General features: G+C 44.0%; 7 protein-coding genes across 7 annotated transcripts; 5 read left to right on the top strand and 2 right to left on the bottom strand.

The window, feature by feature from the left end:
* Positions 1-668: 668 nt before the first annotated feature.
* Positions 669-8,066, top strand: EAF01_009155 (uncharacterized protein; the record flags this gene model as incomplete). Its single annotated transcript, XM_038917411.1, has 3 exons — positions 669-5,339; positions 5,388-5,503; positions 5,552-8,066. The coding sequence occupies 3 exons, from the start codon at positions 669-671 to the stop codon at positions 8,064-8,066; spliced, it is 7,302 nt and encodes a 2,433-aa protein (XP_038767016.1).
* Positions 8,067-9,200: 1,134 nt separating this feature from the next.
* On the top strand, positions 9,201-11,278 carry EAF01_009154 (uncharacterized protein). The gene is made up of 3 exons (XM_038917410.1): positions 9,201-9,619; positions 9,677-9,724; positions 9,781-11,278. The coding sequence occupies exons 1-3, from the start codon at positions 9,314-9,316 to the stop codon at positions 10,753-10,755; spliced, it is 1,329 nt and encodes a 442-aa protein (XP_038767015.1). The 5' UTR covers positions 9,201-9,313; the 3' UTR covers positions 10,756-11,278.
* A 1,475-nt stretch (positions 11,279-12,753) lies between these two features.
* Positions 12,754-13,959, bottom strand: EAF01_009153 (uncharacterized protein; the record flags this gene model as incomplete). The annotated part of the gene is made up of 1 exon (XM_038917409.1): positions 12,754-13,959. The coding sequence occupies one exon, from the start codon at positions 13,957-13,959 to the stop codon at positions 12,754-12,756; it is 1,206 nt and encodes a 401-aa protein (XP_038767014.1).
* Positions 13,960-17,309: 3,350 nt separating this feature from the next.
* EAF01_009152 (uncharacterized protein) lies at positions 17,310-18,567 on the top strand (the record flags this gene model as incomplete). The annotated part of the gene is made up of 3 exons (XM_038917408.1): positions 17,310-17,434; positions 17,674-17,973; positions 18,117-18,567. The coding sequence occupies 3 exons, from the start codon at positions 17,310-17,312 to the stop codon at positions 18,565-18,567; spliced, it is 876 nt and encodes a 291-aa protein (XP_038767013.1).
* A 1,814-nt stretch (positions 18,568-20,381) lies between these two features.
* On the bottom strand, positions 20,382-22,160 carry EAF01_009151 (uncharacterized protein; the record flags this gene model as incomplete). The annotated part of the gene is made up of 4 exons (XM_038917407.1): positions 20,382-21,224; positions 21,277-21,420; positions 21,471-22,052; positions 22,101-22,160. The coding sequence occupies 4 exons, from the start codon at positions 22,158-22,160 to the stop codon at positions 20,382-20,384; spliced, it is 1,629 nt and encodes a 542-aa protein (XP_038767012.1).
* Positions 22,161-23,145: 985 nt separating this feature from the next.
* Positions 23,146-24,011, top strand: EAF01_009150 (uncharacterized protein; the record flags this gene model as incomplete). Its single annotated transcript, XM_038917406.1, has 2 exons — positions 23,146-23,423; positions 23,486-24,011. The coding sequence occupies 2 exons, from the start codon at positions 23,146-23,148 to the stop codon at positions 24,009-24,011; spliced, it is 804 nt and encodes a 267-aa protein (XP_038767011.1).
* Positions 24,012-24,945: 934 nt separating this feature from the next.
* EAF01_009149 (uncharacterized protein) lies at positions 24,946-26,840 on the top strand (the record flags this gene model as incomplete). The annotated part of the gene is made up of 5 exons (XM_038917405.1): positions 24,946-25,081; positions 25,130-25,527; positions 25,577-25,710; positions 25,768-26,011; positions 26,064-26,840. 5 exons carry the CDS (start codon positions 24,946-24,948, stop codon positions 26,838-26,840), a joined length of 1,689 nt encoding a protein of 562 aa, XP_038767010.1.
* Between the last annotated feature and the right edge of the window lie 490 nt (positions 26,841-27,330).

Here is a 27,330-nt window from a genome sequence, read left to right as displayed (position 1 = left end):
TCAATGGAGAGTGGGCTGTTGAAAAAACGTCATCAACAGCCAGTCACAATTGATTTGGAGAAAACTTTGAAGGGTTCTTTCGCCGTCGGAGAACGGAACAAAACCCATTCATTTATGTTGGTGTTAGTCAACATACATTGGAGCATTTGATAAGGAAACCTGAGACGATAGCTAGCTAGCTCACAGTTCCGCTTTCATAGGGTTCCAAGGTTGCCTACTTTCCAAGGTTTGATGAGGCTGAAAGTTGGGTGTAGCCCGATTGTGGCTTGATTGTGGCTTGATTATAGCTCAAAGTCATATGCTGGTGGATGGATGGATAACCTTGGAATCTGACTACATATTAATACAGCTTAGTGTATTTCTCTCTCACGCGAACGCGGGAAACCCTTTCATTGCTTAAGGATTTTGAAGATGTCTCTTAAACTGAATCTTAACAATCGATAATATTTCTACCAAGCCGAAAACAAAATCTGCGTAACTCATAACTTTATTGTCGCAGATAACTTTTGATTTATTTCAAAGTTGTTTAATTATTCGACGACTTCGAATTCGACGGAAACACAAATTGTATCCAACCCTGATCGCATCATCGCTCATAATTCTTGGCTATTATCAGCATCTCGACACACATGTGCGCAGATCGCTGAGCTTTATCGATAGACTTGGAGATGGCTCCAGCAGGGAAGCGAAAGAGGAATGATAGAAATTCCGTAGACCAGGGTGAGCCTCGACCTTCACCTCATCGACCGGGAAATACTTCTTTAGGTCAGCATGAAAGAGAATTTGGTATGCGCGAGGGCGGTAACAGAAGGAGCAGCAGAGGAGGTCAAGGTAATCAAGGCGGAGGCAGAGGACGTAGAAATGATGGTCGCAGTTCGAATAATTCAAATAATTCAAATATTTCAAGCAATGCGAGCAATCCTAGTAACCTCTCGATAGCTACCAGAGCCACCCCAACACCAGGACCAATGTCTCCACCTCCCAGACCCTCGAGCGCTTCTCACACGACCCCAGCGCAAACTCCAACCCCAATGAACACGAACGATATGATCAGTCCTAGTTGGGACCCAGACCCTGCTACTTTCGATTACGTTTTCCTTACCGATGATCAAATGTCTTCATGGACCTCAAATGGCCGACAAGAAGTAGTAGAAAAGGGCATTCAGGCTCGTCAGGATGAAGATACAATGGATTTGGCAACTGTGTTTCAAGAATTCATTCGCGCTACCCTCGATGGTCGCATTGATGCTGCTGATGCGGGCAGTTGCATCAAAGAAATATTGGGACCAGACATCTCGCCGGTAGATAACGTTCCAGGCACCCTGGAACCGCAAGCTCTGTTCCTTGACTCATTGTCTATGATGTTTGAATTAGAAGATCTCAAAACACCCAATAATGCACTTCGCACATTCGTTTTCTCCACAGGCATATCCGCCATGGTAATGCGACAGAAATTGGATGCCACTCTTCTATTGAACCTCGGACTCACGAGAGACACCTTTACACGCATGGGAATTCGACAAGCTACTCATTTTCTATACCGACAAGCGAACTACAATCTTTTGAGGGAGGAGACGGAAGGATATTCGAAATTGGTTACAGAGCTTTTCACAACCAGTGGGAGCGAACCCCCTTCTAGTGAGGTTGTTGAAGATGCCTTTGAGAAAGTGAAAGGCCTGATAGGAACATTTGATCTCGATGTGGGAAGAGTATTAGATATCACGTTGGATGTGTTTGCGGCTGTTCTAATCAAACAATTCCGTTTCTTTATAAAGTTTCTCCGTGTTAGCTCTTGGTGGCCGAGAAGCGGCGAATTCGACAAGATACCTCGATGTGGTGGCCTTCCAGCGTGGGCTTTACCCAGCGCTCCTGGTTGGACTTCAACCGACGAAGAGGAAGAACTTGCCACGAGTCAACGGCTGGAGCGCGACAAACTATTCTGGGATCGAGCTCGTGATGTTGGCATTGAAGCGTTTTTCGAGCTCGGAGGTCGCCAGCCTGTGGATGCGGAGACGAAACAACGACTTCTCGAAGAGGATGATGCAAAGCTTGATGAAGATTATCAGTGGATTAAAGCAACAGGGACTTATCCGCCTTCTGGAAATCGAACAGCAGCTCAGTTGCTTGGGTTTAAACTACGTTTTTACGCCTCGGCCGCACGAGACAATGAGGATGTGTTGCCTGCGAACCTGATTTATCTGACAGCTTTGTTGATCAAGATTGGATTTATCTCCCTCAAGGATCTATATCCACACTTGTGGCCTCTAGACGAAGACATGGAAGCTGTTCGTGACGCTAAGATGAAGGAAATCGAGGAGAAAGAGAAGGCTAGTCGTGGAGGCACAATGAATGCATTGATGATGGCTGGAGCTTTGGTGGATGATACTTTGCCGAACGGAGGACGAACTCGTGATGCCGCTGCCACCAAGTCTGATGGATCTGGTAAACCTACAACCGAGGTTGATGACAAAGACAAGCTGAACGAACCTTCGGATCAAAAGGTGCAGCTTCTAACCTGTCTTCTGACGATCGGAGCGATTCCCGAATCTCTATTCATTCTTGGGAGATTCCCTTGGCTGTCAGAAGCCTATCCGGAACTTCTCGATTTGATACATCGTATCTTGAATCATTCCATTCAGCATGTTTTCGATTTAAGTCGACCGACCACTTCTGAAGTACCAGACTGCCCAAGTAAAAAGGTTCTAGATCCCGACCAAACTGGTATGCCCAAGGGCTCAATTCGTTTACTCGCATTGCCTCCCCGAAAACAATTACGATGGCCTTTCCCAGATAAGTTTGACACAAATGACAACAATGCATATAGATTCTACTGGGATGAGTGGGCAGATAATGTACCTATCTGTCAGACTGTGGATGATATATTCACTCTTTGCGGATCTTTACTTAACTATTCTGGCGTCAATATTGGTAAAGACGCTAGCTTATTGTCAAAGTTAGCCAGGATTGGCACACAAAGTCTTGCAGAAGATCGTTCAACGCAGAATTATGACCGATGGCAAGATCTGCTCAAGCGTCTCCTTGTTCCAGCACTGAGCTTAACTAAAGCAAATACAAGTATTGTCAATGAGGTGTACGGTATGCTTCGCTTCTATCCTCTATCCATCAGATATTCCATCTACGCAGAGTGGTTTGAGGGCCAGATCTCTCGACTACCACCGATGAGAGCTGCATTCGCCAAAACCAAATCTGAGACAATTAGTACTATGAAAAGGATTAGTATGACCAATCTTACTGTGATGGCACGAGCTCTAGCCAAGATTGCCTATGCATCGCCGGGCATAGTGTTTAGTGTGGCTCTGGGCCAGATCGAAGCATACACCAATCTTACGGAAGTTGTTGTGGAGTGTGGCAAATACTTCACTGACTTAGGGTACGACGTTCTCGTTTGGTCGCTGTTGAGTTCACTAGGAGGAAAAGACAGGAATCGAAACGATGCCGAATTCGCACTTCTCCCAAGTAGATGGCTTCTAGCACTATCCAGATTCTCTGGGAAGGTCTTCAGGCGATATTCTATAATGAACTTAATTCCCCTCATTCAGTACGTTAATGACCAACTTCACCGGGGAAATTCAACAGACTTGGTCATTCTTAAGGAGCTCATCTCACAAATGTCTGGAATTGTGCCCGACACCGATTTTACTGATTCTCAACTCGCTGCCATGACTGGAGGCGAGCTTCTAAGGCGCCAGACATTGATCAACCTCCAAGATAAACGTTACGAATCTTTGAAGACAGCAAAGCGACTTATGAGAGGCTTGACTGATACCAAGTTAGGTGGCCAGCTTTTGCTGTCCATTGCACAGCACAGACAATCGGCCATCTATAATGTCTCGGATGATGAGGCTCCTATCAAACTATTAGCTACGATGATCGATGATACCCAGATGATTCTTTTCCAATATCTTGATCTACTTCGCAGCAACCTTTCAATTGAGGAGTTCGATGATCTCGTCCCAGGAATTTCCGAACTTATGAAAGATTTTGGTTTAGATCCAACACTTGCCTTCATGATCGGTCGTCCAAGTATCTCACATCGTATTAGCCAGCTACTATCCTCAAATGTCAATGGAAATTCGAAATCTTCACCATCATTGGTGGAGGCTGTAGCCACAGAGGTAGATGCAGAAGGTGATGTGGGTATGAATGGCGATGATCCAAACTCTGCGGCCAAGGAATCGATAGCAGAGAATGGAGCATCTACCGCGCAGGACGACGTACAGATGTCAGATATAAAAGGAGGAGATTCGCCATTGCAAATAGCAACAACCGAAACGGATTCGCTTCATGATTTACTGCAACCGTATATCAATACTGTTGAGGAAGTCCTACCTGAAGGCTCTTGGGCATTCCTCACTTCCGAATTCTACGTTGTATTCTGGAGCTCTACATTAAGCGACCTGGCTATTCCTAGTCATAGCTACGAAGCCGAAATTTCCCGTCTGCTAAAAGAACAAGGCGATGTAATGAAGGATCGTTCAGACATGAGTAGGGCCGGAATGGCAAGAAAAGAAGAAACTAAAAAGGCTCTGGCAACAACCAGGGAAAATTTGCTGGCAGAATTTGGCAAACAAGTCGGGGCATTCTCAGGGAAGAAGAGCCGTCTGCTAAAACGCAAAAACTTATGGTTTAGCAACGTGAAGGGCGATCTAGTGAGCGACTCGTTCCTTGAAAGGTGCTTGTTTCCACGATTACTTCTCTCTCCTAGCGATGCAGACTTTTCCTTCCGAATGATTAAGTTCTTACACGAGAACGGTACACCCAACTTCCGCACCCTCTCGCTCTATTTCAGGCTTTTTAGATCAAATCGCTTACGATCTATGATCTTTACATCTACTGTTCGTGAGGCGGAGAACTTGGGTCGTTTCTTGAGATTGGTCTTGACGGATCTGGCCCGCTGGCACGGTGACCAGGGAGTATACGAAAAAGAAGCGTGGGGAGCAAGCAAGAACCTACCAGGTTTTGCTAAGGCTATTGATGCAGATGGGACCGTAAAGGGCCTCCTTGAGCATGACGGTGACCGTGGTTTCAAAAATATTCTGTACTCGTGGCATCAAAAGTTGAATGTGGCACTGCGTGAATGTTTCGATGGAACGGAATGGATGCATGTTCGAAACGCTATGACTATTCTTAAATCCGTTGTCGACGTGTTCCCAGCGGTTAACTTCATGGGCAACAGTTTTGTGAAGCAGCTCGAAACAATTGTTACCCGAGAGAAGGGTGCACGGGAGGATCTTTCTCTTGCTGGTAATGCCATCTTGGTGCAGCTAAAGAAGAAATCCAAATCATGGGTGATGGTTCAAGCCTTTGGTTATAGCCTGGTAAGTGAAGAACGAAAGCCGGAATCGAATAGCACTAACCATCTATAGGAGGCCCCTGTGCAAGCGAATAACAGCCCCTCGCTAGATGCCTCCAAGCAAGGACCTGCTGCCAAAACAACTTTGAAGCCCACAGCTCCTGAGTTCAAACCCCAATCTCGAGCTAAGTCAGTGCCCATACCTCAATCTACTTATCTTAATCTAACTTCTATAAGCTCTACGGGAGCCTCTACCCCCAAGAACTTGACTACTGAGGTCGAAGACGGCGAAGTCGATGATGCAAAACTGGCTTCTGCAGCTGGCAAAGGCAACATGTTGAAGGAGTCGTCTGATAATTCTGGTGTCAAGGATAAAGCGTCATCGGCACCCGGTGAAGGGAGGAAGTCCGAAGTATTACTAAGACGCGAGAGAATCTTGCGTGAAAATGCTGCTAGAGCTTCGGCCCCAAATTCAGCACCTGCTAACATACCCGCAAGACCTGAATTGCAGAGAAACATGCCAGCAAATCATAACCTACCCAACAGGCCTGATGCTCCCATCCCTGGTCGCCAAATGATGGATCGTCATCCCGCTAGGACTGACGATAGACGAGACATGAGAGACCCTAGAGTTACAGAGCTGGTCCGGGATAGAACTAGGGATCGCGGTCGCGACTTTCCCCCAGGCGACAGGAGGGGCATGGATACCCCTCCAAGAGATTTCAGAAACAACGATCGTGCATCAAACAATGAACGTGAACGTCCCCGAGCGGATTCGAATCCAAGATGGAACAATGAACCTGGAAGAGATACTACGGATCGGGCTTCATCCAATGGGTACCGTACGCCAGATAATGGCGGTCGCTTGTCTCGTGAAGCAGCAATTTCCCCACCGAAAGCATCGTCTACATCAGATCGTGGCCCAGCAATCAGTCCCGATAGATTAGCATTAGTAAACCCAGATAGGCAAGAGTTGATCAATCCTGAACGGGCCGCTCTGATATCCGGTGGTAATGAGCCATCGCGCGCTGATTCTCCTCGTCGGCCTAGAGAGGACACCAGAGAGCGCCCTTCGAGGCAAAATTCACCACCTCCAAGACGACATGATTCCGAAAAGGATCATCAACATCCAAGGCGCGATGACAGATCGAATCGAAACACACCCATGGATCCACAAAACACTTCAAGAGGTCGTGCCGACGAAGTTGTACCACCGCCAGCCGGTCCAAGAGGAGAGAGGCCAGCTGATCGAGCCATTGACCGAGTCCCTCCTCAAGATAGAGCCAGGGATAATCCAGCATTTCAACAATCCCAACCTCCTCCCCGTCCTGTGGACCCCGATCATGGCAGACTGAATAGATCACAAGTAGATCCGAACTTCGGTCGCTTGAATCAGCAACCAGACATCCCATCTGGGCCTCGTGACAGAAATCGTGGGAATAATAGGATGACGAGCGCACCGCAAGGGCGACGTGATGGAAGATTGGCCAATGCTCCTGCACTTGACATTCCTCGGCCACCAAGCCCAGATAAACAACCTCCCACTGGTCCTTCTGGTGGACGGCATCCGCGACGCTTAGGCCCAGGTCAAATTGAACCAACGGCGTCTGTACACGCTACAGTACCTACAACGTCCGCTGCATCGACTCCAACATCGGGAGTCCATCCAGATCGATTAAAGCATCTAGGTCCACAAGCCACCCAGGCACCTATGCAAGCACCACCGGCTGCTACCGCCGCTCCTAGTGGTATGCACCCAGATAGAGTAAGGAGCTTTGGCGGGCAAGCAGCCGCGGCAAACATCCCACCTTCCCATCAAGATGGCGCGCGTTCAAGACCGACTGCACCACCTCTTCAAACACAAGTTGCTCCCCTCGGCCCCAAATCTCAAGCTCAAAACAGTCCTGTTTCTCGAATGAATGGTGCACCAACCGGACCTGCATCATCAAATGAGCGTCCACCACGCGGCGCAAGACAGCCAAATTTAATCAACAATATTAACCGTATGCTTGAAGAAACCAAGCATCCACAAGGTCAAGAGCGTCGTGGAAGACGTCAAGGGGGCCAACCTCAAACTCCAATTTCTGGTCCCCCTACACCGATTCTCCCGCCTCCACCTCCACCGGGTCCGCCCCCCGCACAAGCTAGGGATTCTGGAAGAGACTTGATAAATCCTGCTCGAGCTGATTTAATTGGAAATCCCGCATCGAGCAATGAGGATCGCGATCGTGGTGATCGAGGAGGACGTGGTTCGAGGAATGATCGATCTACGCGCAGTCGTCGAACTTCACCTAGCGATCGGAATAGGGAACAGAAGCGTGGTGGCCCTCCGGAAGATGAACGCTCATCCAGGAGTGAACACAGGATTCGTGGAAGCGATAGAGAGTCTAGAGATCCAGACAGGCACTCCAGGGGGGATCCTTCTGCTAGTAGGGACTTGTTAGCTGGCGGTGGAAGAGGAGAAAGAGAGCATCGCGAAAGAGACAGTAGTCGTCGAGATGCGCATGGCGGAGATCGTGATTCTCAACATAATCCACATGATGGCAATATTGGTGGTGGTAATTGGTCAAATCCCCCTGATAATAGAGGAGTGGATAGGGGAGGAGACCGACGGAACCCACGATCGGACAGATCTGATCGAAGTGAACGTGATGGACGAGGTGTGCGGGAAGATGGGGGTAGTGGCAGGAAGAGAAGAAGCGATCAAGATAGCATGAGAGAAGGTGGTCATGACAAAAGACCAAGGAGATAGAGGAGTTTAGTTTTGAAATCTCGACTGCCGTAGGAGAGAAAGAGCATTGTAAAATGTAAGAATATTCAAGGGATGTTTCACAAGGTCGAACATGCATAGTATTGGGCGTTTTTCACACAAAAACTTGTTTCTTTAGCTCACCTTCTCTTCTTCCTTTTGTTAATATTAGCATGTCTATGATACATGAGGCATTTCATCACCTAATGATTCCACCTCTCGTTGTGTATAATTTGGGAGATTATGTGATGAAATAAAGAACACTCAATTTGGTGAAATTAAAGACTTTATTTTCAAGGAAATGGAAATGAAAAGAAAGTGAGCAAAATATCTTGGGAGATCTTCAGTGAAATCACGATATCTTAAGTTAATAGGATAGAATGTACAGGACATGAGTAAGATTTGTCGTAAATCCGTGGGACAGTCTCGAGAATAAAGATATGCAACAGGATCCGAAGAATGAGCTACGAGGGAATCACGGGTAGATCAGGGGGAAGGGGTTCTTTACATAAAGTCAATGCATGACAAAGCAAGAGAACTTCGGATCCAGAGACGTCTTCAAGTACTCTTTCATGTGGGATGTCTAGGACATTGTTCCCTAAGCCAAAATCAATCTGACCTGAACAAGTCCTTCTATCGAAGTATATATGAGAGCAACTACAACACATTCTTAGAACCAATGTTGAATGTTAGATTCATCTCTTGGGTGGCCAACTCGACTGCACTGATGAAGACGTATGCGAAAATGAAGTCAGGGAGATTGAAGTTTCAAGGCGTTAGTCGATTTTCTAATCGTTATATACATAATTATTCGAAATTGTCTTTTCGGGGATGCTGCGATCAGTCACGTGATATATTATACTTGATGGTATTCGGGTACCGTACTCTGTAGCTACAAGTCTCATCAAACGCATCATGATCTCTGTGAGACTCGTGAGGCTATGAATCCTGTCGACATCGTCTTGTCTTTTATCGGAGCTTGTCCAGAAATCATCAGTTTCCAGTACTAACAATGTGTATGGTATATTACGGTAAGTCCTGAGTATTCAGTAAGTCACTTGGCAGAAGATATCCACAACACCACGCGCTTTGATCCCTCGCATTTTACCATTAAATAGGCTTATCGGCGCGAGTTCCTGTTTACCGTGCCAACCTTGTTATCCAATGTGAAACGAAACGTCTATGAGAATTGAGATTTTGGTGAATTACTTTCGCGCGCTATTGAGTCTTTGTTCGCCTATCATGAGGCAATGGCGTACCGTCTCAGAAGCCCCAGTCACATTGGGATATTTCTCTTAATTGTTCTTGTTTGCATTTACCTATATGATAAGCAGTCTACGAATTTACGATCATCAATCCTTCAGGTCTCGGTCAATGAGCAGAAGCCTTCTGCAGACATCCTCCACTCACGTTCACTGACAGAGGACCAATGCCACGCAGCTTTTCCAGGCTTGACGAAAGAGATTGATGATGCAGTGGCTCGAGGGCCATTTCCTCTGGAGAGACAGCCGGATCATCGTACCGGGCTTGTGCAAGGAAGGATAAAGGATGGGAAGGTTCTTTTTGGCCATCAAATCACCTATCTTACAAACTATGTTGACTGGTAAATCCAGGTATTCATCATTTCTGCGGACCCGAACCCTTCCCGGAATATGCTCCAGGTTTGTCACCACTTCTTCCAGGTAATTGCCACAGGATTCTGATCTCTATGTTACAGGAGCGAACTTCAGTCTTGCACCAAATTCACCGTGCTGTTACTACTTCTCCTTCGCCTCTTCCGAACACTATTTTCGCGTTCAATATACTCGATACTCCAATGAATAACTCATGGGCATTCTCAAGATCGAACGACCCTAAAATTAAACACGGAAACTACTGGGTTATGCCGCACTTTAGTTTTTGGTCGTGGCCGGTTTCATTTATTGGGACCGTCGATCAAGCGTTGTCCAAGATTGATCGTATAGAGATGGATAAACATTGGACCGAGAAAATTGACAAAGCGGTATGGAGAGGAACGGGACGCTTCAATACCGTTGGTAACAAGGACTCACGGCCAAGCTTGATTCTCAAGAGTAAAAATAAAGAGTGGGCGGATATAGAAGCTCTCAATTGGACCACAAACGGTGACAGTGCCGAAAATGCCATCGGGATAGAGGATTTTTGCAAGTACAAGTATATTGTTTACACGGAGGGCATAACCTACTCCGGGCGTCTAATCTTCCATCAGGCGTGCGCTTCCGTTATCCTCACACCACCACCCACCTATTTACTTCACCAAACACACTTTATGCGTCCCATATTTTCAAAAACATTCCTCCCGGCACGTGAAATATCTTCCAAATTTGAATATGATTGGACAAGTCGTTGGCCCACCACCTACGCACTGAGTGAAGCGAACATCATATTTGTTGAACCCGACTGGTCAGACCTTGAGGAAACAATCATGTACTTGCGGAACCATCCTGAAATAGCTGCTGGTATTGCTGAAAGACAGCGGGAACTGTTCACAAGATACTTGTCCCCAGCTTCTGAGGCTTGTTATTGGAGAGCTCTTATACGTGGTTGGAGTAAAGTTGCTGAACCACAATATCAAGATGGCGGTTGGGCTAGATGGGATGCGGAGGGGGTCGAAGATGGCGAGGGAATGAGGTGGGAGACATTCAGTTTACTTGGGAAAGTACCCCAGAACTGAAACTTCTCGCGGAAAATGGAAATCTATGTTTCGGCGTCAGGCATTTCCTATTCTATGTAGAAAAGATCTTGTCATTTCACGATTCAAGTTACTGTTTATCATTTTATCTTCCCATAACAGTTTCAAAAACAAAACCTTTGCATCCCTGCACAATGTATATGCTCGAGGTTTCGCCCTCTAATATTGCGAATCATATGTTGCGATTATAATCGTTGTGCTTTTTTTAACTACCTGTTGCAACGATCCTTGAAGTTTTTAATTCTGAAACCTGAACACCATGATCATCGGAGAAGCGGAGACTATAATGTGAGAATCGCTTTATCTTTCATTAGTGTATAAATATTGGTGCTAGAGCAGAACCTGCGATAATTAAGGAACACTTGCGTTTTCTAATCGCACGTGGTAAGTATTGACCGAACCAACTACTGGGAAAATAGTTCCCCGGAAATTTGATAGAAGAATTCAACGAAGATGTAGTCACTCAAACTCTGGGCACCCGGATGTTTAAAATGTTGACGGGCACATATAATTCATATAATCACAATGTTGACAATTCAATCATGCGAGCAATCTTGGAATGCTCATTCACTCCTTTTTTGTGCAACCAGAAATTGCTCATAGCAAAGATGTCCAGGGTCACGATGACTATTATTGCTGCAGCCAGCGATAACACGTCTGACTTCTCCCACATTACTTTACCAGTTCGCCATAGAAATACGCTTTCTCTCCAGGCGACAAACGAAAGTACACAGCACAGCTTTTACCAACGCCGGTGTCCAATCACCATGGATAGCTTAAACGTCAGAACTTCTGTGCAATATCTCTCAGCCACGTCTGACTGCCCCTCAAATGCTTTGATGCCACTGGTTTACGTCTTTGTCGTTGCTTGCAGTTTACTTTTTGCTTTTTGTTTGAGTGAGCCCTCAAGAGAAAGTAGTACATGAATAGGAGCAGGCATAGCAAGTACGACAATTGGGATTGATACAAGTCTAAGGGAAGGTTCTTTGTGGTAGAGTTTTCCGCTTCCGGAGGATGTTGGTACAGTGTTCATCCAATAGTGATTGACGAGAAGGAATTTGCCAAGGTTCTCTTGCACCGACTGTTTGTGAATTCTTCAGGTATCAAAACTCTATTGGTCGACCTTCATCATTGCTCTGTATATCAGTCCTGTGGCATCTTCGTCTCTTTTCATGTCGCGTCATTTTGAATATTCTACCATAGCTACAGGCTTTATTCGATAGCATATGATCGGAAATTCTGATAGCCCAAGACCCATGAGGACTTTTCAAAGTTCGAGAATTTATGTCATAATATCCCGAATCCTATAAGCAGCTGGATATGTTCAAAATGTAATCGAAGTTCCGTCTCACACCATCAACTCACACAATACTCATATTTTTACGACTTGGTAATGGCCTACGAACTCGATCTCTATAGCACGCGTCCTTTTCTACCTCGGCGCGTTGTCAGTCGGTATCTTCATCCCCACTATTTTTCTCTGTGTACTCTAGGTTTCCAAAGAGGAGATACTAGCACTACGAACTCTACTACAACACGGACGTTTGCTAGCTGTACAGGAACGACATTGCGTCCAGGACTTTGAGTCAGAACAAATAATATTCTGGTGATGTATCGCAAAACTGTACGGGATATGGATTTTGTTCGTAGCTTGGGGATGAGCACAAGCATTAGTCTCAAGTATCAGAGGACATGAAGGCAATGATTGCTGCAATTTTTTTTAGCTATACTATGAAGGTAATGATTGTTCTTGAGCACGAAGCTCTACACACTTAGGAAGTCCAATTTACAGCATAAACCTCCATGCTTTCTGGACCGGTTGAGTAATTGTTCGTCTCAATGATCCGATTTTTGAAATGTCAATGATTCGTCACCTGGTATTCGTTACGTGACTTTTATCCGACTGAGACAAGGAGTTCCGACTCAACAAGGTCTTACTACCATGTGATATCCCGTTGCTGCCATCTCGATATCGACGATTTAGCTTAGATCGCAACCACCAAAATGAATATCGTTATTAGCAACCATCTCCACCTGACTAGCAATTGTACCATCACCAGCTTTAGCCTTCAGCCAAATATGCTTGCTGAACAAGACTTTCACTGTTTTTCCGGGAACAACGAATGACTCGGTGGTCTCTCCTTCTTCGTATTCAGTGAAGGATTTTGAATTGGTTTGAGTGAACTGGTAATTGAGTGTAACACTACTTTCGAAACCTTTGATACCATATGAAGCCGAGATAGATACACCAGCTGAGTGCACCATCTCTTCGCTTTGAGTCTTACTTATCCCCCACTTGATGGTCTTCGAACGATTAAAGTCACCTGCGCTGTCATTGTTCCATACCCCCTCAACATTCCAAGCAACTGATCGACTGACAGTATAGAAAGGTTTGGATATCCTAGCAAGATTCCATGCGCTGTCGTTTGGGAGATAAAATATGAAAGGCAACACCACAGAGCACTGTTCTTGTTGGCCAAATTGGTCGCCAGTGCTAGGGATTGTTGTTCTCGTGACAGTCGGTAAAGCAAATTCGAACCTTTTGAACGCATTAGGAACTTTCAAAAGCGGCACGACAGCATAGCTCGTATCTGCCCTGCCATAACCCTGCGAGACGCGGAAGGTGTAAGGAGGTATGGGAAGATATTCGGAACCATCAATACCATTGGACTCTGTAACAATCTTCCAGGTCGAGCAGTTGCGGTCAGCTCCAGATGATCCATCGTTCCAAAAGTCGCTTGCCTCATAGGTGGATAGGCGGGTGAGATCTGAGCGCAAGCACCAGACGTCGTTTACGCTAGGCTGTTTTCCGTACCCTGTAGCCATGACATCTCCCATTGCGACATATCCAGATGGAGCTATGGGTCGCCACATGGTACCATCATTGGCTCCGCCAGAGCCACTGTCGCTCCACATGTTTGTGTAGCTCGTTGGTCTTGCAACGGCAGGGGCAACTCCGGCAGGTGCGTTAGGACTTGGCCCAACCAGGAGCACAGACTTTTTCCCTGTGATCTCTCCGTAGGCGGGATTACCGTAACTTCCTAGTGCGCACAAGTTTCCTTGAGCACGTGGGTGAAAGAAGGTAGCGCTTCTTTTCCCACCACTACCAGAGTCACTCCAACGCCAGTCGAATGTAGAAGTCATAGTGACTCTCAGACCGTCATAGTCCCAGGTTGCGTTCGTCATCTTGATTTGTTTAAAGATTGAAGGTTGAGAAAATTCAAATGTTCTGAGTAGGTTGCTGTTAACTTGGTGAGAAGAGGATGACTGTGTGCTTTGGTTCAAGATAAAAATGAGAAATGGGGGACTTCTCACACTTATTTATAATAAAAATCTTTACTAAATGCAACCACGAGGACATTCTGTAAGTTGTGCTCAACCACATGCATGACCCAAAAGTACGACCTGCCTCATTAACTGCAAGAAAATCAATACTTAATTCGATATTACATGGCGATCAGTCGGGCTCTCATCCAGGAATAAGAATTCTGCACTCATGCAAAGTTCGGCTTAGTTTAACAGGGTTTTGGAAGGCAAGATTGATCAAGATAGCCGCCATTTTCTCTACATACCAAGACAGGCAGAGACTATTTCCGTGAAATTTTGGGCATTAAATGTCCAATTTCATGGCCCAATCTCCCTCTTTTTCCCGACTAGACTACGAGCATCTTTCCATGTCGAGAGCCAAGAGACGACCCCAAAGACATCTAGAAGTTCATGCAAGTTAATCTTCAAGATATCTCGAGATGCAGTTTGTATCATGGATCACTGCAACTTGCAGTTATACCATAGACACGGGCTCAATCAGTTTCCCTGATATAGTACCGTGAGAGTGTAGATAGAAAGCTATTGAGGAGCTTCGAATTATACGAACAGCTTTTTACTAAGAAACCGCACAATTGTTGTCAGCTAACGGTCTTGACAAATATCAAATCTAGTACAGATGAAAATGTGGTGCTTGCAGCATACAAAGACACCACATCCAAGTCGATCCCCCCCCCCCCCTCCCCAAAAAGGGAGCGATCGATAGAAAAGTGCTCACGTTCGAGTCATGCAGTGTGATACTGAGGCAGACGTGTAAAACAAAAATCATTTTATCCAGACGAGGACTTGGAAGACGACTAGGCTTGGTCAAGAGACGAGCTGAGAAAGTGCAGTGTTATCTTCAAGCAGATACGCGGGGGAAAATAATGAGGGGAAAGCTTTGCAGCGCATGATATCATGTGGAGATCATCAGAATCAACTGCTCTCCGCCATGAGTTAAGCTGTGAATCGTTTTACAACTCAAATTGTGATTGGGTATTTTTTCCATAAACCATTGAAAGGCTCGCGGTGACTTTTTGCTACATTCCTATACTGTAGATTTGTTGACGTGGAGGATTGGCTGGGTAATCTCAAGTTACATCCATTTGTCCCGCCACCTGTAACTAGATGCGGTACTACATACATGTGCGTCCAGGAAGACCGATTGGTGTGAAATCGAGATCAGATTAGATGTGACAGTTTGTGTACACCTTGATGCTACTAAACTGTTAGCGTTGGTATAAAGTACTGGCTGTCTAAAGTTGTAGCGAGCGCAACACAACTTACCCAGTTACGGAAATTCAAATATGCATGAAAGAATGAAATGGGTTTTAGTCTGATTAAGTCGACAAATCCGAATTTTACGCCGCATGGATATCTCTACTTTTTCATTCAAATATTGCGTTTGTCTCACTGCGTGGAATTTCCGATCAACATAATTTTCACCTAAAGACGTTTCTGAATGAGTTGTTCCAGCGACAGTATACCCATTCTCGTGTAGCATCAGCGATATCAGAATCGCTTAGCCTATGTACTGAATCCTTGTTTCATTTGTTACCTTTTTCTTCAACGTCACATCCCGTCAAATACGCCTCAAGCGGTGTTCATAGATAGCACTCTTAAAATGACCATGCATTTCAGCTCCCACCAAGAGTGGACAGATCTATTTGACAAGATGACAGGTAGTCCTGCACGCCATAAAACTCATATTATACCCCACTTTTTATCTATCCACTACACCTCCTCGTTTCCCCTATAACGCTCTCCTCTTTGAAATTTGAATCCTATTTTTCTTTTTTCTTGATATCGTAGCCAATCAGATAAATTTGCCCCTTTACTGTTACATCCATCTTAACTTGTAGATGAATTGCACAACGGGTACCCATGGACCGGATAATGAATCCGACAAATAATCTGCAGATGATCTGGCGGGTGAGTCAGTAATCCCAAGATCCGATCAATCAACCTACGGATAATCTGCAAATCATCTGCATATAACCCATAACGTTATACCCACAAATAGATTGACATGAATGGTCTACAAATTATATGTATTGAAAAATTAATTTGAAGCTGTTCCCACATCATTTTATAGTCTATAAGTAACCCAAGCTGGGATTCATACTGTCTATATTATAGACTTTACATTGTCTTATGTATACGGTGATTGAAGGGGTAAGTAATGTAAAACGCACCTGAATGTGTCCCCACTTTAGGCCTTTGAACAAATCAAATCACATCGCTGATTGAAAATTTATACAATAAACTCTAGATAATAAAAGTATTGTAAAAATCACATTTTATTTACATTTTATTCAAAATCACTAATCTTTTATTATATTCTAATTCGAAATCTTATCTAGAGTCTATTTAAAACCTATAGAAAGCTTTAAATACTTTAAATACTATAAAATCATTAAAGTTAATAAAAAGTAAGTGGTAAAAGCTTTGATTATCGTATATGAATTTTTTGTTTAAGATTTCCATAGATGTATTATATAAATTATAGATTTTTTTTTTTTTGCATTAAGTAGAATTCTATTTTTAGTGTATTGGTAATATCGTTCAAAAAGGCCTCAGTATACATTCTCAAATCTCACGCACAAAAGGTCTAATGTTCATCCGAGCGAGAAAGGCGCGAAAACCAAGATCGTGAATCTGAGAGTCCTGCAAATTTTATTTTGCAAAGTACCTGGGCAACGATTCTTTGACCCTAGCCACCTCCACAGATGGCATGATCTCACCAATCATCATTCGTCGCACTGCTTTCTCTTTTGGAAATAGTGCTTAATACATAAGCTTCGACCTTGATATCCTCTTGGTTCTCATGTTTGGAAGCGGAGGTCCGGTGTTGACCCTTATGGAGGCCCCGTCGTGCTGGCTACCTTTTGAAGCAACATATCGTATATCTGAGATTTGTGGACAGATTTGAGGTTATAGCTTGTCGCTGACATGGCTGTGCCCCCTTCTTGAGACTTTGTACCTTTCTTACTTCTCAATATGAAAGATCATCTTCGTTCCGGCACTATAGGGAGAGGATAGGAGATCGACAACTTCATATGTATATAAATATGTCCTTTCGAATTATGGGATATGGATATTCCCCATAATCTTTCAAGCTCAAACGTTCTAGCTGTTGTTTGTTTCTACCTCTCGTTTCTCAAGGTGTAGTATAGCACTTTGAAGATTCCATTTTTTGAATAAGTTTTCTTTCCTATCTATTAGCGTTCATCATGCAATTCCTTCCCATACAAACTCGGAGTGTCCATTTTCTGGTCTCAAGCAAAAGGAGTTCCGATTCTCCTGAGGATCACACTTGTCCCGTGGAAAACATAAATGATCCTCGTAAGATTCCATCGTCAGCAGCAATTTTATGGTTTCAGACTAAGAGAAACCTATAGCTTAAGTGCTATTCATCAATAACCTCAGTTTCATCAATTCATTCGGATTTTATCAGGAGCATGTCTAGCCTTCTCGCTTCTCCTATCAATATCTCTGATATTTCGCCATGCAACACATTATTCTATGCCCCGAGAACAAAAGCATATATCAAACCCCTCTGTTCTATTGTCTGTAATTTCCTAACACACCCACCAGAATCATCCGCATAATGTTCATGATTCCCGTAGTTGCAGCCATCTCGTTTCTCTGCATACATTTTGAAGAAGCCACGGCTTATATTTCCCCCATCAATGAACTTTACGAGGCCTTTGCATTTGCCGCATTTTTTCAACTCCTGTATAACTACGTACTCAAGGAAACCCATGCCCAATCTTTGTCTAGACAAGCATCACAATTTCCCCCAATTTGCAAAACTGTTATCCAGATCTTCCAATTCCCGGCTATTATGTGCATCGTATTCCTCATGGAAGATCCCAGAGGCAAAGGGAACATACCGTGAGACGGAGACTAAGATTTACTTCACCAGAATTTAGGCAAGCCCTTCTTCAGTTCTTTTAAAACCTTTTAAAAGAAAATAACCTACATCATCGAAACAAGAAATTAACCAAAACTCAGTGTGTAATCCTCTGCATAGGTAGCACCACCATCGCCATCCTAGCACATATCCGCTTCTACAAATCCACGAAGTCCCTAACAGCCGCTCGCAAACCCCTCCACAAACTCATGGTCTTCAAAAGAATCGTGTTCCTGAATTTTTTCCAGACCACTCTCTTTGCATTCCTCTCGCCGCGCCTTCCCCCCACCAATATACTTATCACTCGTGATTTAACGGATGGAATTCCTAACTTACTGGTTTCATTGGAAATGGTTATCTTCTCGATCTTATTTCTGAAGTTTTATGCCGTGGGCGAGTATGCCAAGGGATGCGAAACTTACCAGGGAGGTATCATGGGGATTAAAGTGATTACCGGCGCGGCGAATTCTATTGCGTTCATAGGAGAAATGGTCAGGATGGTGATGGGAAGGGAAAATATGGAGAAGGGCGGAAATTCATGTACTGATTCTTCTTATAAGGTCCTATCTGTTTGAGGGAGCTTGAATATTCACATATGGAAATGTGGTTTTCCTTGTGGAAAATGAAAACTGGTCTTTGGTGTGATAGTATGAAACGGTGAGTTTGACTGCTGAGACGGAATATTATCAAAGTATATGAACACAGATGTGGAATGAAAGCCATTGGAATATTGTGGGATGATGGGATGGAATGTTTCATTCAAGATCGAACGCAAGGATTCGCGACTCGGTTTTAGTAACAACATAACTTTTCTATTCAGGGGAGTTCAAAGTCAATTCTGCATTCATGAGACAGGTGTTTACTTTGCGAAAACGCGAGTGTTGGCCTCATTGATCTTAGTCTCTGTTTTATCCTATCGGGATGGAAATGGCAGATACCCAGGTCTATTTGATAGATCACTGTTGAATCAAGACACTTGATTTCAGATATTGAGTACACTTGATTTCAGATATTGAGTTCAATGGCGATACAGAGTTTTTTCAAATGTCCTCTTCAGAGGATCCACACGGTGCCTCAAGTTCATTCACAACTCGCTGGAGCTTGCTAAAATTCCAGATGTGCACTGCAGTCAGAAATATCGGATACATTGTAGTGGGGTGAATAGTCCGGTAAATTTTCTATAACACGGTACGGTAGTAGGATACCTTCCGAGTAGAGAACCACAACTTCATTTCCAATGTTATTTATTTGAATGGCTTCAAGCAATAAGGAAGCTGCACGCCTTGCTTCGAGACATGAATAAGACTATTCGTTTTCTCATTTTCTCATTCATGATTCCAAGTCTTTATCCTGAAATTCTATACCTATCCATCATACATACTTTCTCGAAAATTCGCCTTCATTATTTGCGATAACAACATATTTATCCTTCGCTTAAGTAAGCTCCTTATTAGCTTGTTTCAATCCTCTAGCGAGGTTTCTTCAGCTTCCAACTCTGCAATCTTCTTCTCACGAGCTTTTCTTTGCGCCTCTTTAGCCACTGGGGCTTCTGAATTAGCTTTTACATCGGCCCTTGCAGGCTATGAATTTGAGGCCTCGTCTGCTGGCTTTGACGTTGGAGATGGGTTCTTGCGCTTGAGGTCAGTGCTCTCATGATCTCTTGGATGTGATGGAGTCGTCATGATATATGTTCCTACTAGAGGCCCGGTGTCTAGTCGTGTGATGAAGAAGGGGAAGAGAATATGCGGCTTGTTACTCGGTTATTGGTAGAAGCTATAAGATTGAGGCTTGAGACGAGCGGGATCCGAGGGGGTACAATTATGCCTTTTTTTCTCGTCGATACAGCGATGTCGTGATTTCGAGCAAGGCGCAACTTCTAAGCAGCAGCTAGCGATGAGCCCATGATGAGCCACCGAAAATTTATGCGCCAAAATAGCACACCGAGACCAAAATTCCCGGCCCGGAGAGGCAAGATTTCTTTGTAGCCTATTATCTAGAGCCAGCTCGTGGTAAAGACATTTTTAAATGCTTCAATATTCGAGAAGGTATGCTGTGTCCAAGCTGGAACTGTCCGAGAGGGTTGATAAGAATTTCAAGGCAATGTCCAAGCCGTAGATCGGGTCATCATTGCTTAGTGTTGTTGCTAAGGTCTAGCAAGGAGGTCTGCATCATCCAAGAGTGCCGTTGGCTCGGATCAATACAGGTCAAGCGCCAATGAGTTTCCTGTCATGCATCTATACGCAGGCAATTTTCTTTGGAAAGTCAGGCATTTTGCAAAATATAATGTACCTAGGAAGAACTTAGGTGACTAGAAAAAATGAGCAGGTCTCTAAAACAGCAACTTGAATCTCCATTCTTTGTTGCGGCCAATTGAGAAAGTAATCTCAGCTCATGTAAGCTCCATTAACTGTCCATGTGTCCAATCCTCATATTTTGGTCCAGCCCCTTTCTTGATATCTTCAAGCTCCCAAGCCAAGAGATCCTTTCTTTTCGTTAGGATATGTGACAATGGAGCAGCTTGTTTGATACCCATGATGTCGGATATAACTCTTAATCTCCCTGCTACCCAGTGACACATCATGTCGGATACCAAAGGTGTACAGGCTGCCGTGTACAAAGGCCACAACAAAAGATTACCGCTAACGGCTTTCGCACTGTTTAATGTCACTTCTCCGCCTTCTGTATATCCAAGCATAAAAGGAACGCTAGCACAAATATCATGTGATAGTTGAATGACGGCTGTGGTCGAGATCTCCAATTGAGAATCAGAAAAGATAGGATTCCTCAGGTCTAAATCGAATAACTCGGGCTGTATATTTCTAAGATGGGTGAGCTGAACATAGACAACCTCGTTGATCAGAATCCGAACACATCGATAGTGGTTCCAGAGTGCGGCGGCCCAGATACTATCGTAGATATGATAATGATCCGAAAAAACGCCGTCAGACCTTTGCCTCAAGGTGAGTGTTTTATAAAACATGCACTCCAGAGGGCAAGTGAATGCCCACTCTACAAGCTTTGAATCGATCACGAGGGCCGCTTTGATGACTTTTTCCGCGTTTCTGTAATCATGGAAAGAAGACATTGTAGCACGGAGATTGCCAAATTCCATCACTTGTTCCGACAGGGTTGTGGCGTGGGCGTCATTTGGCGATTGAAACTGCAGAGCATACGTTGACCAATCCCGAATGAAAGACGGAATAGAGACATGGCGTTGTATACAATTTGTGATCTAAGTAAAGCATTAAGCATGGTTTAAACGTTGAAACAGGCAATGAACATACTATTTGAGTCCTAAGATGAGCAAATATGTGCCGGCCTATTGGAGTTTCAAGACATTGCTTTCCCTTAAGCTGCATCAACGATGAGGCACCAATTACATGTTTGGTCCAAGATTTCATGGACTGGGGACCGGTGCATGTGTTTATCTATTAGATTGTTAGCCAAGTGAACTTTCATAGTTGTTTATTCAACTTACTTCATAAAGCCCCAAAAGTATTACTGCCACAAGGGTTTGATCAGCTCGTGCTTCGTCTTCATTTCTCAGCCGCGAGCTGACAAGCCTTAGAGCAGAATTATACTTTTTGTTTGCGTGGACTTGAAATTCAGCAACTTTCCAGAAGTTTGCTAAGCCGACCATGCCAAGACATTCAATGCTGTCAGTCAAAGCAGGACCAATGAGTTCTTTGTCATATATTTCGTGGAGATACTGAAAGCTACCACTTGTCGAGTTATCTTCGAGAACATAGTTTCGAAAGAAATAACACGTTGCCTGCTCAGCTGAAGAAGTCGGAAGCCCTGGTGTCAATGTTTTTATCTGCGTCGCAAGTTGCATCGTGGATTGGCACGTCAATTGAGAATCTAAAGAAGACTCCGACGCGTCATTCGATGCTTTAGTTCTCTTTTTAGATACCACTAGTCGAGTATCATTTTCAGTTCCTCGTTTATTGGCGTAATGTTGCGTTTGATCGCGGAACATCATATCTGCTTCAGTCCGGTACCCAGTACAATTGCGACCAGCGCGAATGCATTGCGAGCAAGATGGCGTTAAAGTGTCACACTAGACGAATCAGTGGCTAGATCAATCCTATGGAAACTGCTTACCCACCTTGGTTCTCCGAAGCCTGCACTCTGCGCAAGCTTTACTTGGCTTACCACAATAAACCATTTTGTGACTTGATTGAGGTAGATGGTAGTATTTGGGGTTATTAGAGAATCAGGGCACTCTCTTATAGAGCAATTGGGTAGATGATGAGTAGTCTGCGAACCCGTGTTTCGTAAGGATCTTGGGAAAGATGCTGATTACACGAAAGTATGAGAACGAATGAATTGAAGTTATTGCCTGTAGGTACGTACATACACTGTCGCATTGCTTGTGTGAAGCATGCATTCATGATCACATAGTTCCTAATAAGCCACATTGTAAAGGTCCTGTACCTGGGCATATATGTATGAGAGATGGGCAATGCAGATGAAGCTTGATTCTCTTTAGGAACATTTGATTGCTTGTTCGTAAGACGGATAAGGCTCTGTCATCATACGCTTGTCTCTTTCGGGTATTCTCAGCGTAGCGCAATGATTACTCAGCCTCTATGTGACACCACCAGCACTCAACTTTCGACGGAAACTCCCGAATCATCCCCGCGTCTATATTATTTGATGTACTGATATCTATGTCTACAGCACTTTCCTTCAGCCGAGCCTGCATAAGGACCAGCGAGCCTTATTCTTTCCATTGCTCCAATGAGACAGATTCCAGAACGGATATTCATATTAGCGATTGCCCTCACTCTATTTTGATAACGAAGGAGTGAGATGACGATGGCTTCTCCAAAGGCCCCCTTTCAATTCTGGAGATGCTACTCATCACTTTCCAATTTTGACAGCTCCTCCATTCTTCGACTCATTAGCATCTAGAATGCCAATGGATGCGTGCCCACTGTGTGGCTCTTCTTGAATAAGATGAACATCTGGTTGCCGTTATTCTTGGGCGATGATCCGGAAAGTTTGTCACAGAGAAACCCCCGAGTGTGATATAAGGGAAGTCTGTCGCACATTTACTTCTTAGATTCGCTCATTTTCTTCACGCACTTTTGTTTCTATCTTCTTTCTACCAACTCACTCCCTTTGCAATTACCCAAAGTTCAACCATCATGGTATCAACCGAGAAAGGTATTGCATACGCAGAAATCATTGCATATGCTGTCGCCTTACCAATCGCTATCTTTGTGATCTTCTCTCAGGGGTTCAAGAAAAAGCTTGGCTGGGTATACCTCGGATTGTTTTCCGTTGTTCGGATTGCGGGCGCAATATTTGAGCTTCGAAGTACACATGTTCCTGTTAATACCAGTGATGCGAAATGGTCGATTATTCTTCAGTCTGTTGGATTGTCACCTTTGTTTATGGCTACATATGGTTTACTTTCTAGAACGTACGTTAGAGTTATTGGACGACTTTCATAACCATGTTTAAGCTAACATGAAGGAATGGCAGTACTGATATCATATCTGGTTATACACAAGTTGGCACTCCCTTTGAGATGCAACATGGTGGATACTACAAGCCAAGCAACTCAACATCTGGATCTCTACGAAGTCGTTTCATTCAACTAATGCATATACCCACGATGATTGCTCTGGCTCTTTGTATTGTTGGCGGTACTCGAGAGTTTGACGGTACATCGTCCAAAATCTCGTCTGGGAGAAATCTTACAAAAATTGGCATCGCTATGTATATAGGAGTGTACATTGTCCAAATTGCTCTCGTCATTGTCACATTCAAGGACCATTACAAAATCCCCCCTGGACATGGCCGAGTGTTCTGGGCCGTCGTTATTGCCAATCCCTTCTTGGCCGTCAGATTATTTTACAGCATTTTAGCGGCTTTCACTTCCATCAAATCCTTCTCTGTTCTTGACGGGTCAGCGTTGGTAAGATTGTTCGTGGCAATCATCGAGGAATTTACGGTAGTCGCATTGTACTTACTAGCGGGTTTGATAACGCCAAAGCTGAATACATAAGAGTGTATAGACTGTTGTTGACAGCAAATTGACGCACTAAATGCGTATATATACATTGTCAGATATTTCTATATAAAAAAAGGCATTCTCTTCTCATTTTGGCAGCTTAGAAGAAGAGAGATTAGTGACGGAAATTGCTGATCGAATCATATCGATATCATAGAACTTATCAAACTATAAAGTATCAATTATGGACTCTAATTGGGGTAGTCGACTTTTAGCATTGTTCTTGGAAGTTGATAGTTTTTTGGTCTACAGAGCAAATAGAGTTCGCCTTGTGAGAATAATACCTGTCTTTTAACGTTCTACTGTTCGTTCCCCTATTTGTTTGAGATCCCGCTAAATCAATGCATTTTATGACTGACATTTTCTTATCTGTTGAGTAATAATAAAAAAGAAGTACACGCCCAAACGTGAGAACTGTAAAATGAACATCCCATCGCCTCAATCATTTGGTGGAGTGCCGCGCCATCCATTTAAGCGAAGATTACCAAAAAGAGTAACCAGTGAGTAGCGTCATCGTACAATTCCCACAGTGGTAACCTCAGAGGAATGATCAACTTATTACGCATTTCATTCCTAATAGAGAGATTATTTCGCAGCTGTCGCGTCGAGTAATATCGACATGAGGAACGATACAACCTATTTAAATTAACCCAACTATGGATGGTTCGACTTGTTACGAAAAGGGTTTCGCATTTGCAATAGTCGAGTACTTCTTCTTGTCTTGGCATTTCACGAGCTACTCTATGCGTTTTTGTAGAATACAGTGAAGTCTCGGGACAAACCATGATTCTCATTATAAAGCTTCTCTCTGTATCCATCTTCTTGTAAATATGTGTATCCCTTAAACACACAAGCAAGTCTAGTTACTCCTTTTTGATATCTCTAACGGCGCATCGATTTTATATTACTCCAACAGAAACCAAACAGTATGGGAAAACTCGCTGGATTGATTAGTTCAGGCATTGGTCTCGCAATGGAAGCAAAGACATCCTATCAATCTCCGAGTCCTAAATCCCACACGAAAGATATAAACCGTGGTTCATCTTATACTGGTCCATCCCAAAGTTTGTCCGTCATCAGGATTTCTATATATCGATGCTAACTTACAATAGTGCCACTTCGTACCTTGTCAAAAGGAAATCAACATAGCAATGATGAAGACGCATATCAAGACTTGCAAGCCTACGCCGACTATCAAAATACCCTTTCAGATCGTATAAGTGCGGACATAGGAAGAGATGAGAATTACAGAAAATATTTGACCGCGAATCCTCGAGCACAACCAATGAGGAATGCATACGAAAGAGACGTTTCATTTTACTCCCATGAGCTGCCAGAACAAAGAATTCAGCCAGCTCGAGGGCTCTCTTGTCCAGTAATACTTCCACAACGGAGGCCAGAAGCCCAAAGTCGTGGTATCATTCGCGCGTACTCCTTAGAGCTAGCAGGTTGCGGCATAGATCAAGATACGTTTCTGGATTTTATTGATGATTTTAATGAAGCTCATAAAGTAAATTGAAACTTCCGAGTCTCTTTCATTGAAACTTACTTATGTGCAGGCATCTCCTTATCTCGACGCTGTTAATGTGGCCGCCCAAGGTGTCGGATTTGCACCCGGTATTTCGCCGATGATTGTGTCTATGGTTGTTCCAATTGCAGTACGAGCCGCTAAAGGTTATCAGACACAAAGACAGTAAGCAGGCAGTCAAACTACTTGGTGATGATAACAGCCAGTTGATACTCTCCTTAGATCATCCTCTTTCTTAGACCGAGCCAATGCAAATCTTTTCGTACCGCATGGCCTCTTTGCAATGGTCTTAACTTTTCGGCCTGATCAAACTCAAAACCTAAATGAAGTGCCAGGAGAAGTTCAACTTCCTCTGTCTGCTTCCCTTATTTATCCCGAAGACGAGAGACGTGCTCAGCAAACTGGTCTAAAGAAAATGGGCCATTTTATTGCGGATTATGGAGATCGTAGAGCCCAAGCTCGATACGTATGTGCGGTTCATATTTTTGATAGATAGAGACCTACTGACAAGCAAAAAGGCGCACAACAACCCCGAGTCATCTTTGACTAGTCCTTTGCCAACATTTAATAGTCGTTGGGCTGACCCAAATCATCCTGCCAATAGTGGTGGACTGAAAAGTCTACTGACTGGCGTCCCAGACGATAGGAAATCCCGCAGAGAAGACAAAAAAGATCGAAAAAGAGACAGAAGAGATCGTCGTCGAAGAGATAGCTCAAGTAGTGATACATCAAGAAGAGGTGGACTTTTAAGCACCGCGCTTGGGGCAGTTGGTGATGCCAGTGGGAGGAACGGTTCTTCTAGTAGAGGAAGGACAAGTTTGGTAGGAACCGCGAGAGGGATGATAAATGGACCTGGAAAACAAGATCAAAGTTTAATCAAGGGAATCAGAGGCATAGGGATGAAGACTGATATCCTATATCTGATGATCACAAATAACCCCGAAGATCAGAGATCCTTCCCTTCGTCGAGATCACAGACGCCACTGACTCACGTTTCGTCATTTTCACCACTGCAGTCTCAAACCACAAACTCAAACAATCGGCTGAAATCGTCCAAGAATGATCAAGACCCCATCTATTCCATTTCAAATCAAGATCGAATGGCTCCTTATACCAACCAAAACCAAAATAATAATCCCTATATTGCCAGGCAAGATCAAGTCGCCACGGGGTCTACCACTAGACATTTTGAACAAAACGACGCTCCACCGCCTGCATACAGAGAAGCAATGCCGGCAAGGTATTACGATCAGATGAGACAGCACGACGAGGAATTTTGCGCACCTACCATATAGTGCCTCTGATTTCATCTCAATTTTGATTTTGGATGTTTCATTTGGCTTGGAGTTTGTGGGAGTGTGATTGCATTCAGCATCACTGGATGCTCACGTTTTGACTTTGTACATTTTTGATTTGCCATAGCCTTCCATATATGGTAGTCCGGCTCAATGATCAGAAGCAAAATGTTTCAAGCGAGGTGTCCAGTAGTCCGCAGTTGATAAATTGGATGTACATAAAATCAGAGGGAAACTCGAGGAGGGTTCGAAATTTCTAACCATTTCGATTTTTTAACTGAGGACATAATCTGTATGCGAACTTCTGATGATCGTACTATAGTCCAACTAAAATCCAGGTCCAAAGAAGACGAGTCTTCTATCAAAGGCAGAGTCGTGGAGACTGAGTAACACTTCGTAGGAACAGGTCACGGTAAGGTAGAAGAAATACTCGATACTACAAACTCAGAAGTTAGTGGTACTTAAAAATGGGTTTATGTGGTAAAGGTCG

The sequence above is a fragment of the Botrytis porri genome (assembly GCF_014898465.1).
Source record: "Botrytis porri strain MUCL 3234 chromosome Unknown BPOR_013, whole genome shotgun sequence".
In the NCBI taxonomy this organism is placed as follows: Eukaryota; Fungi; Ascomycota; class Leotiomycetes; order Helotiales; family Sclerotiniaceae; genus Botrytis; species Botrytis porri.
This window is presented reverse-complemented; position numbering and strand designations above follow the sequence as displayed.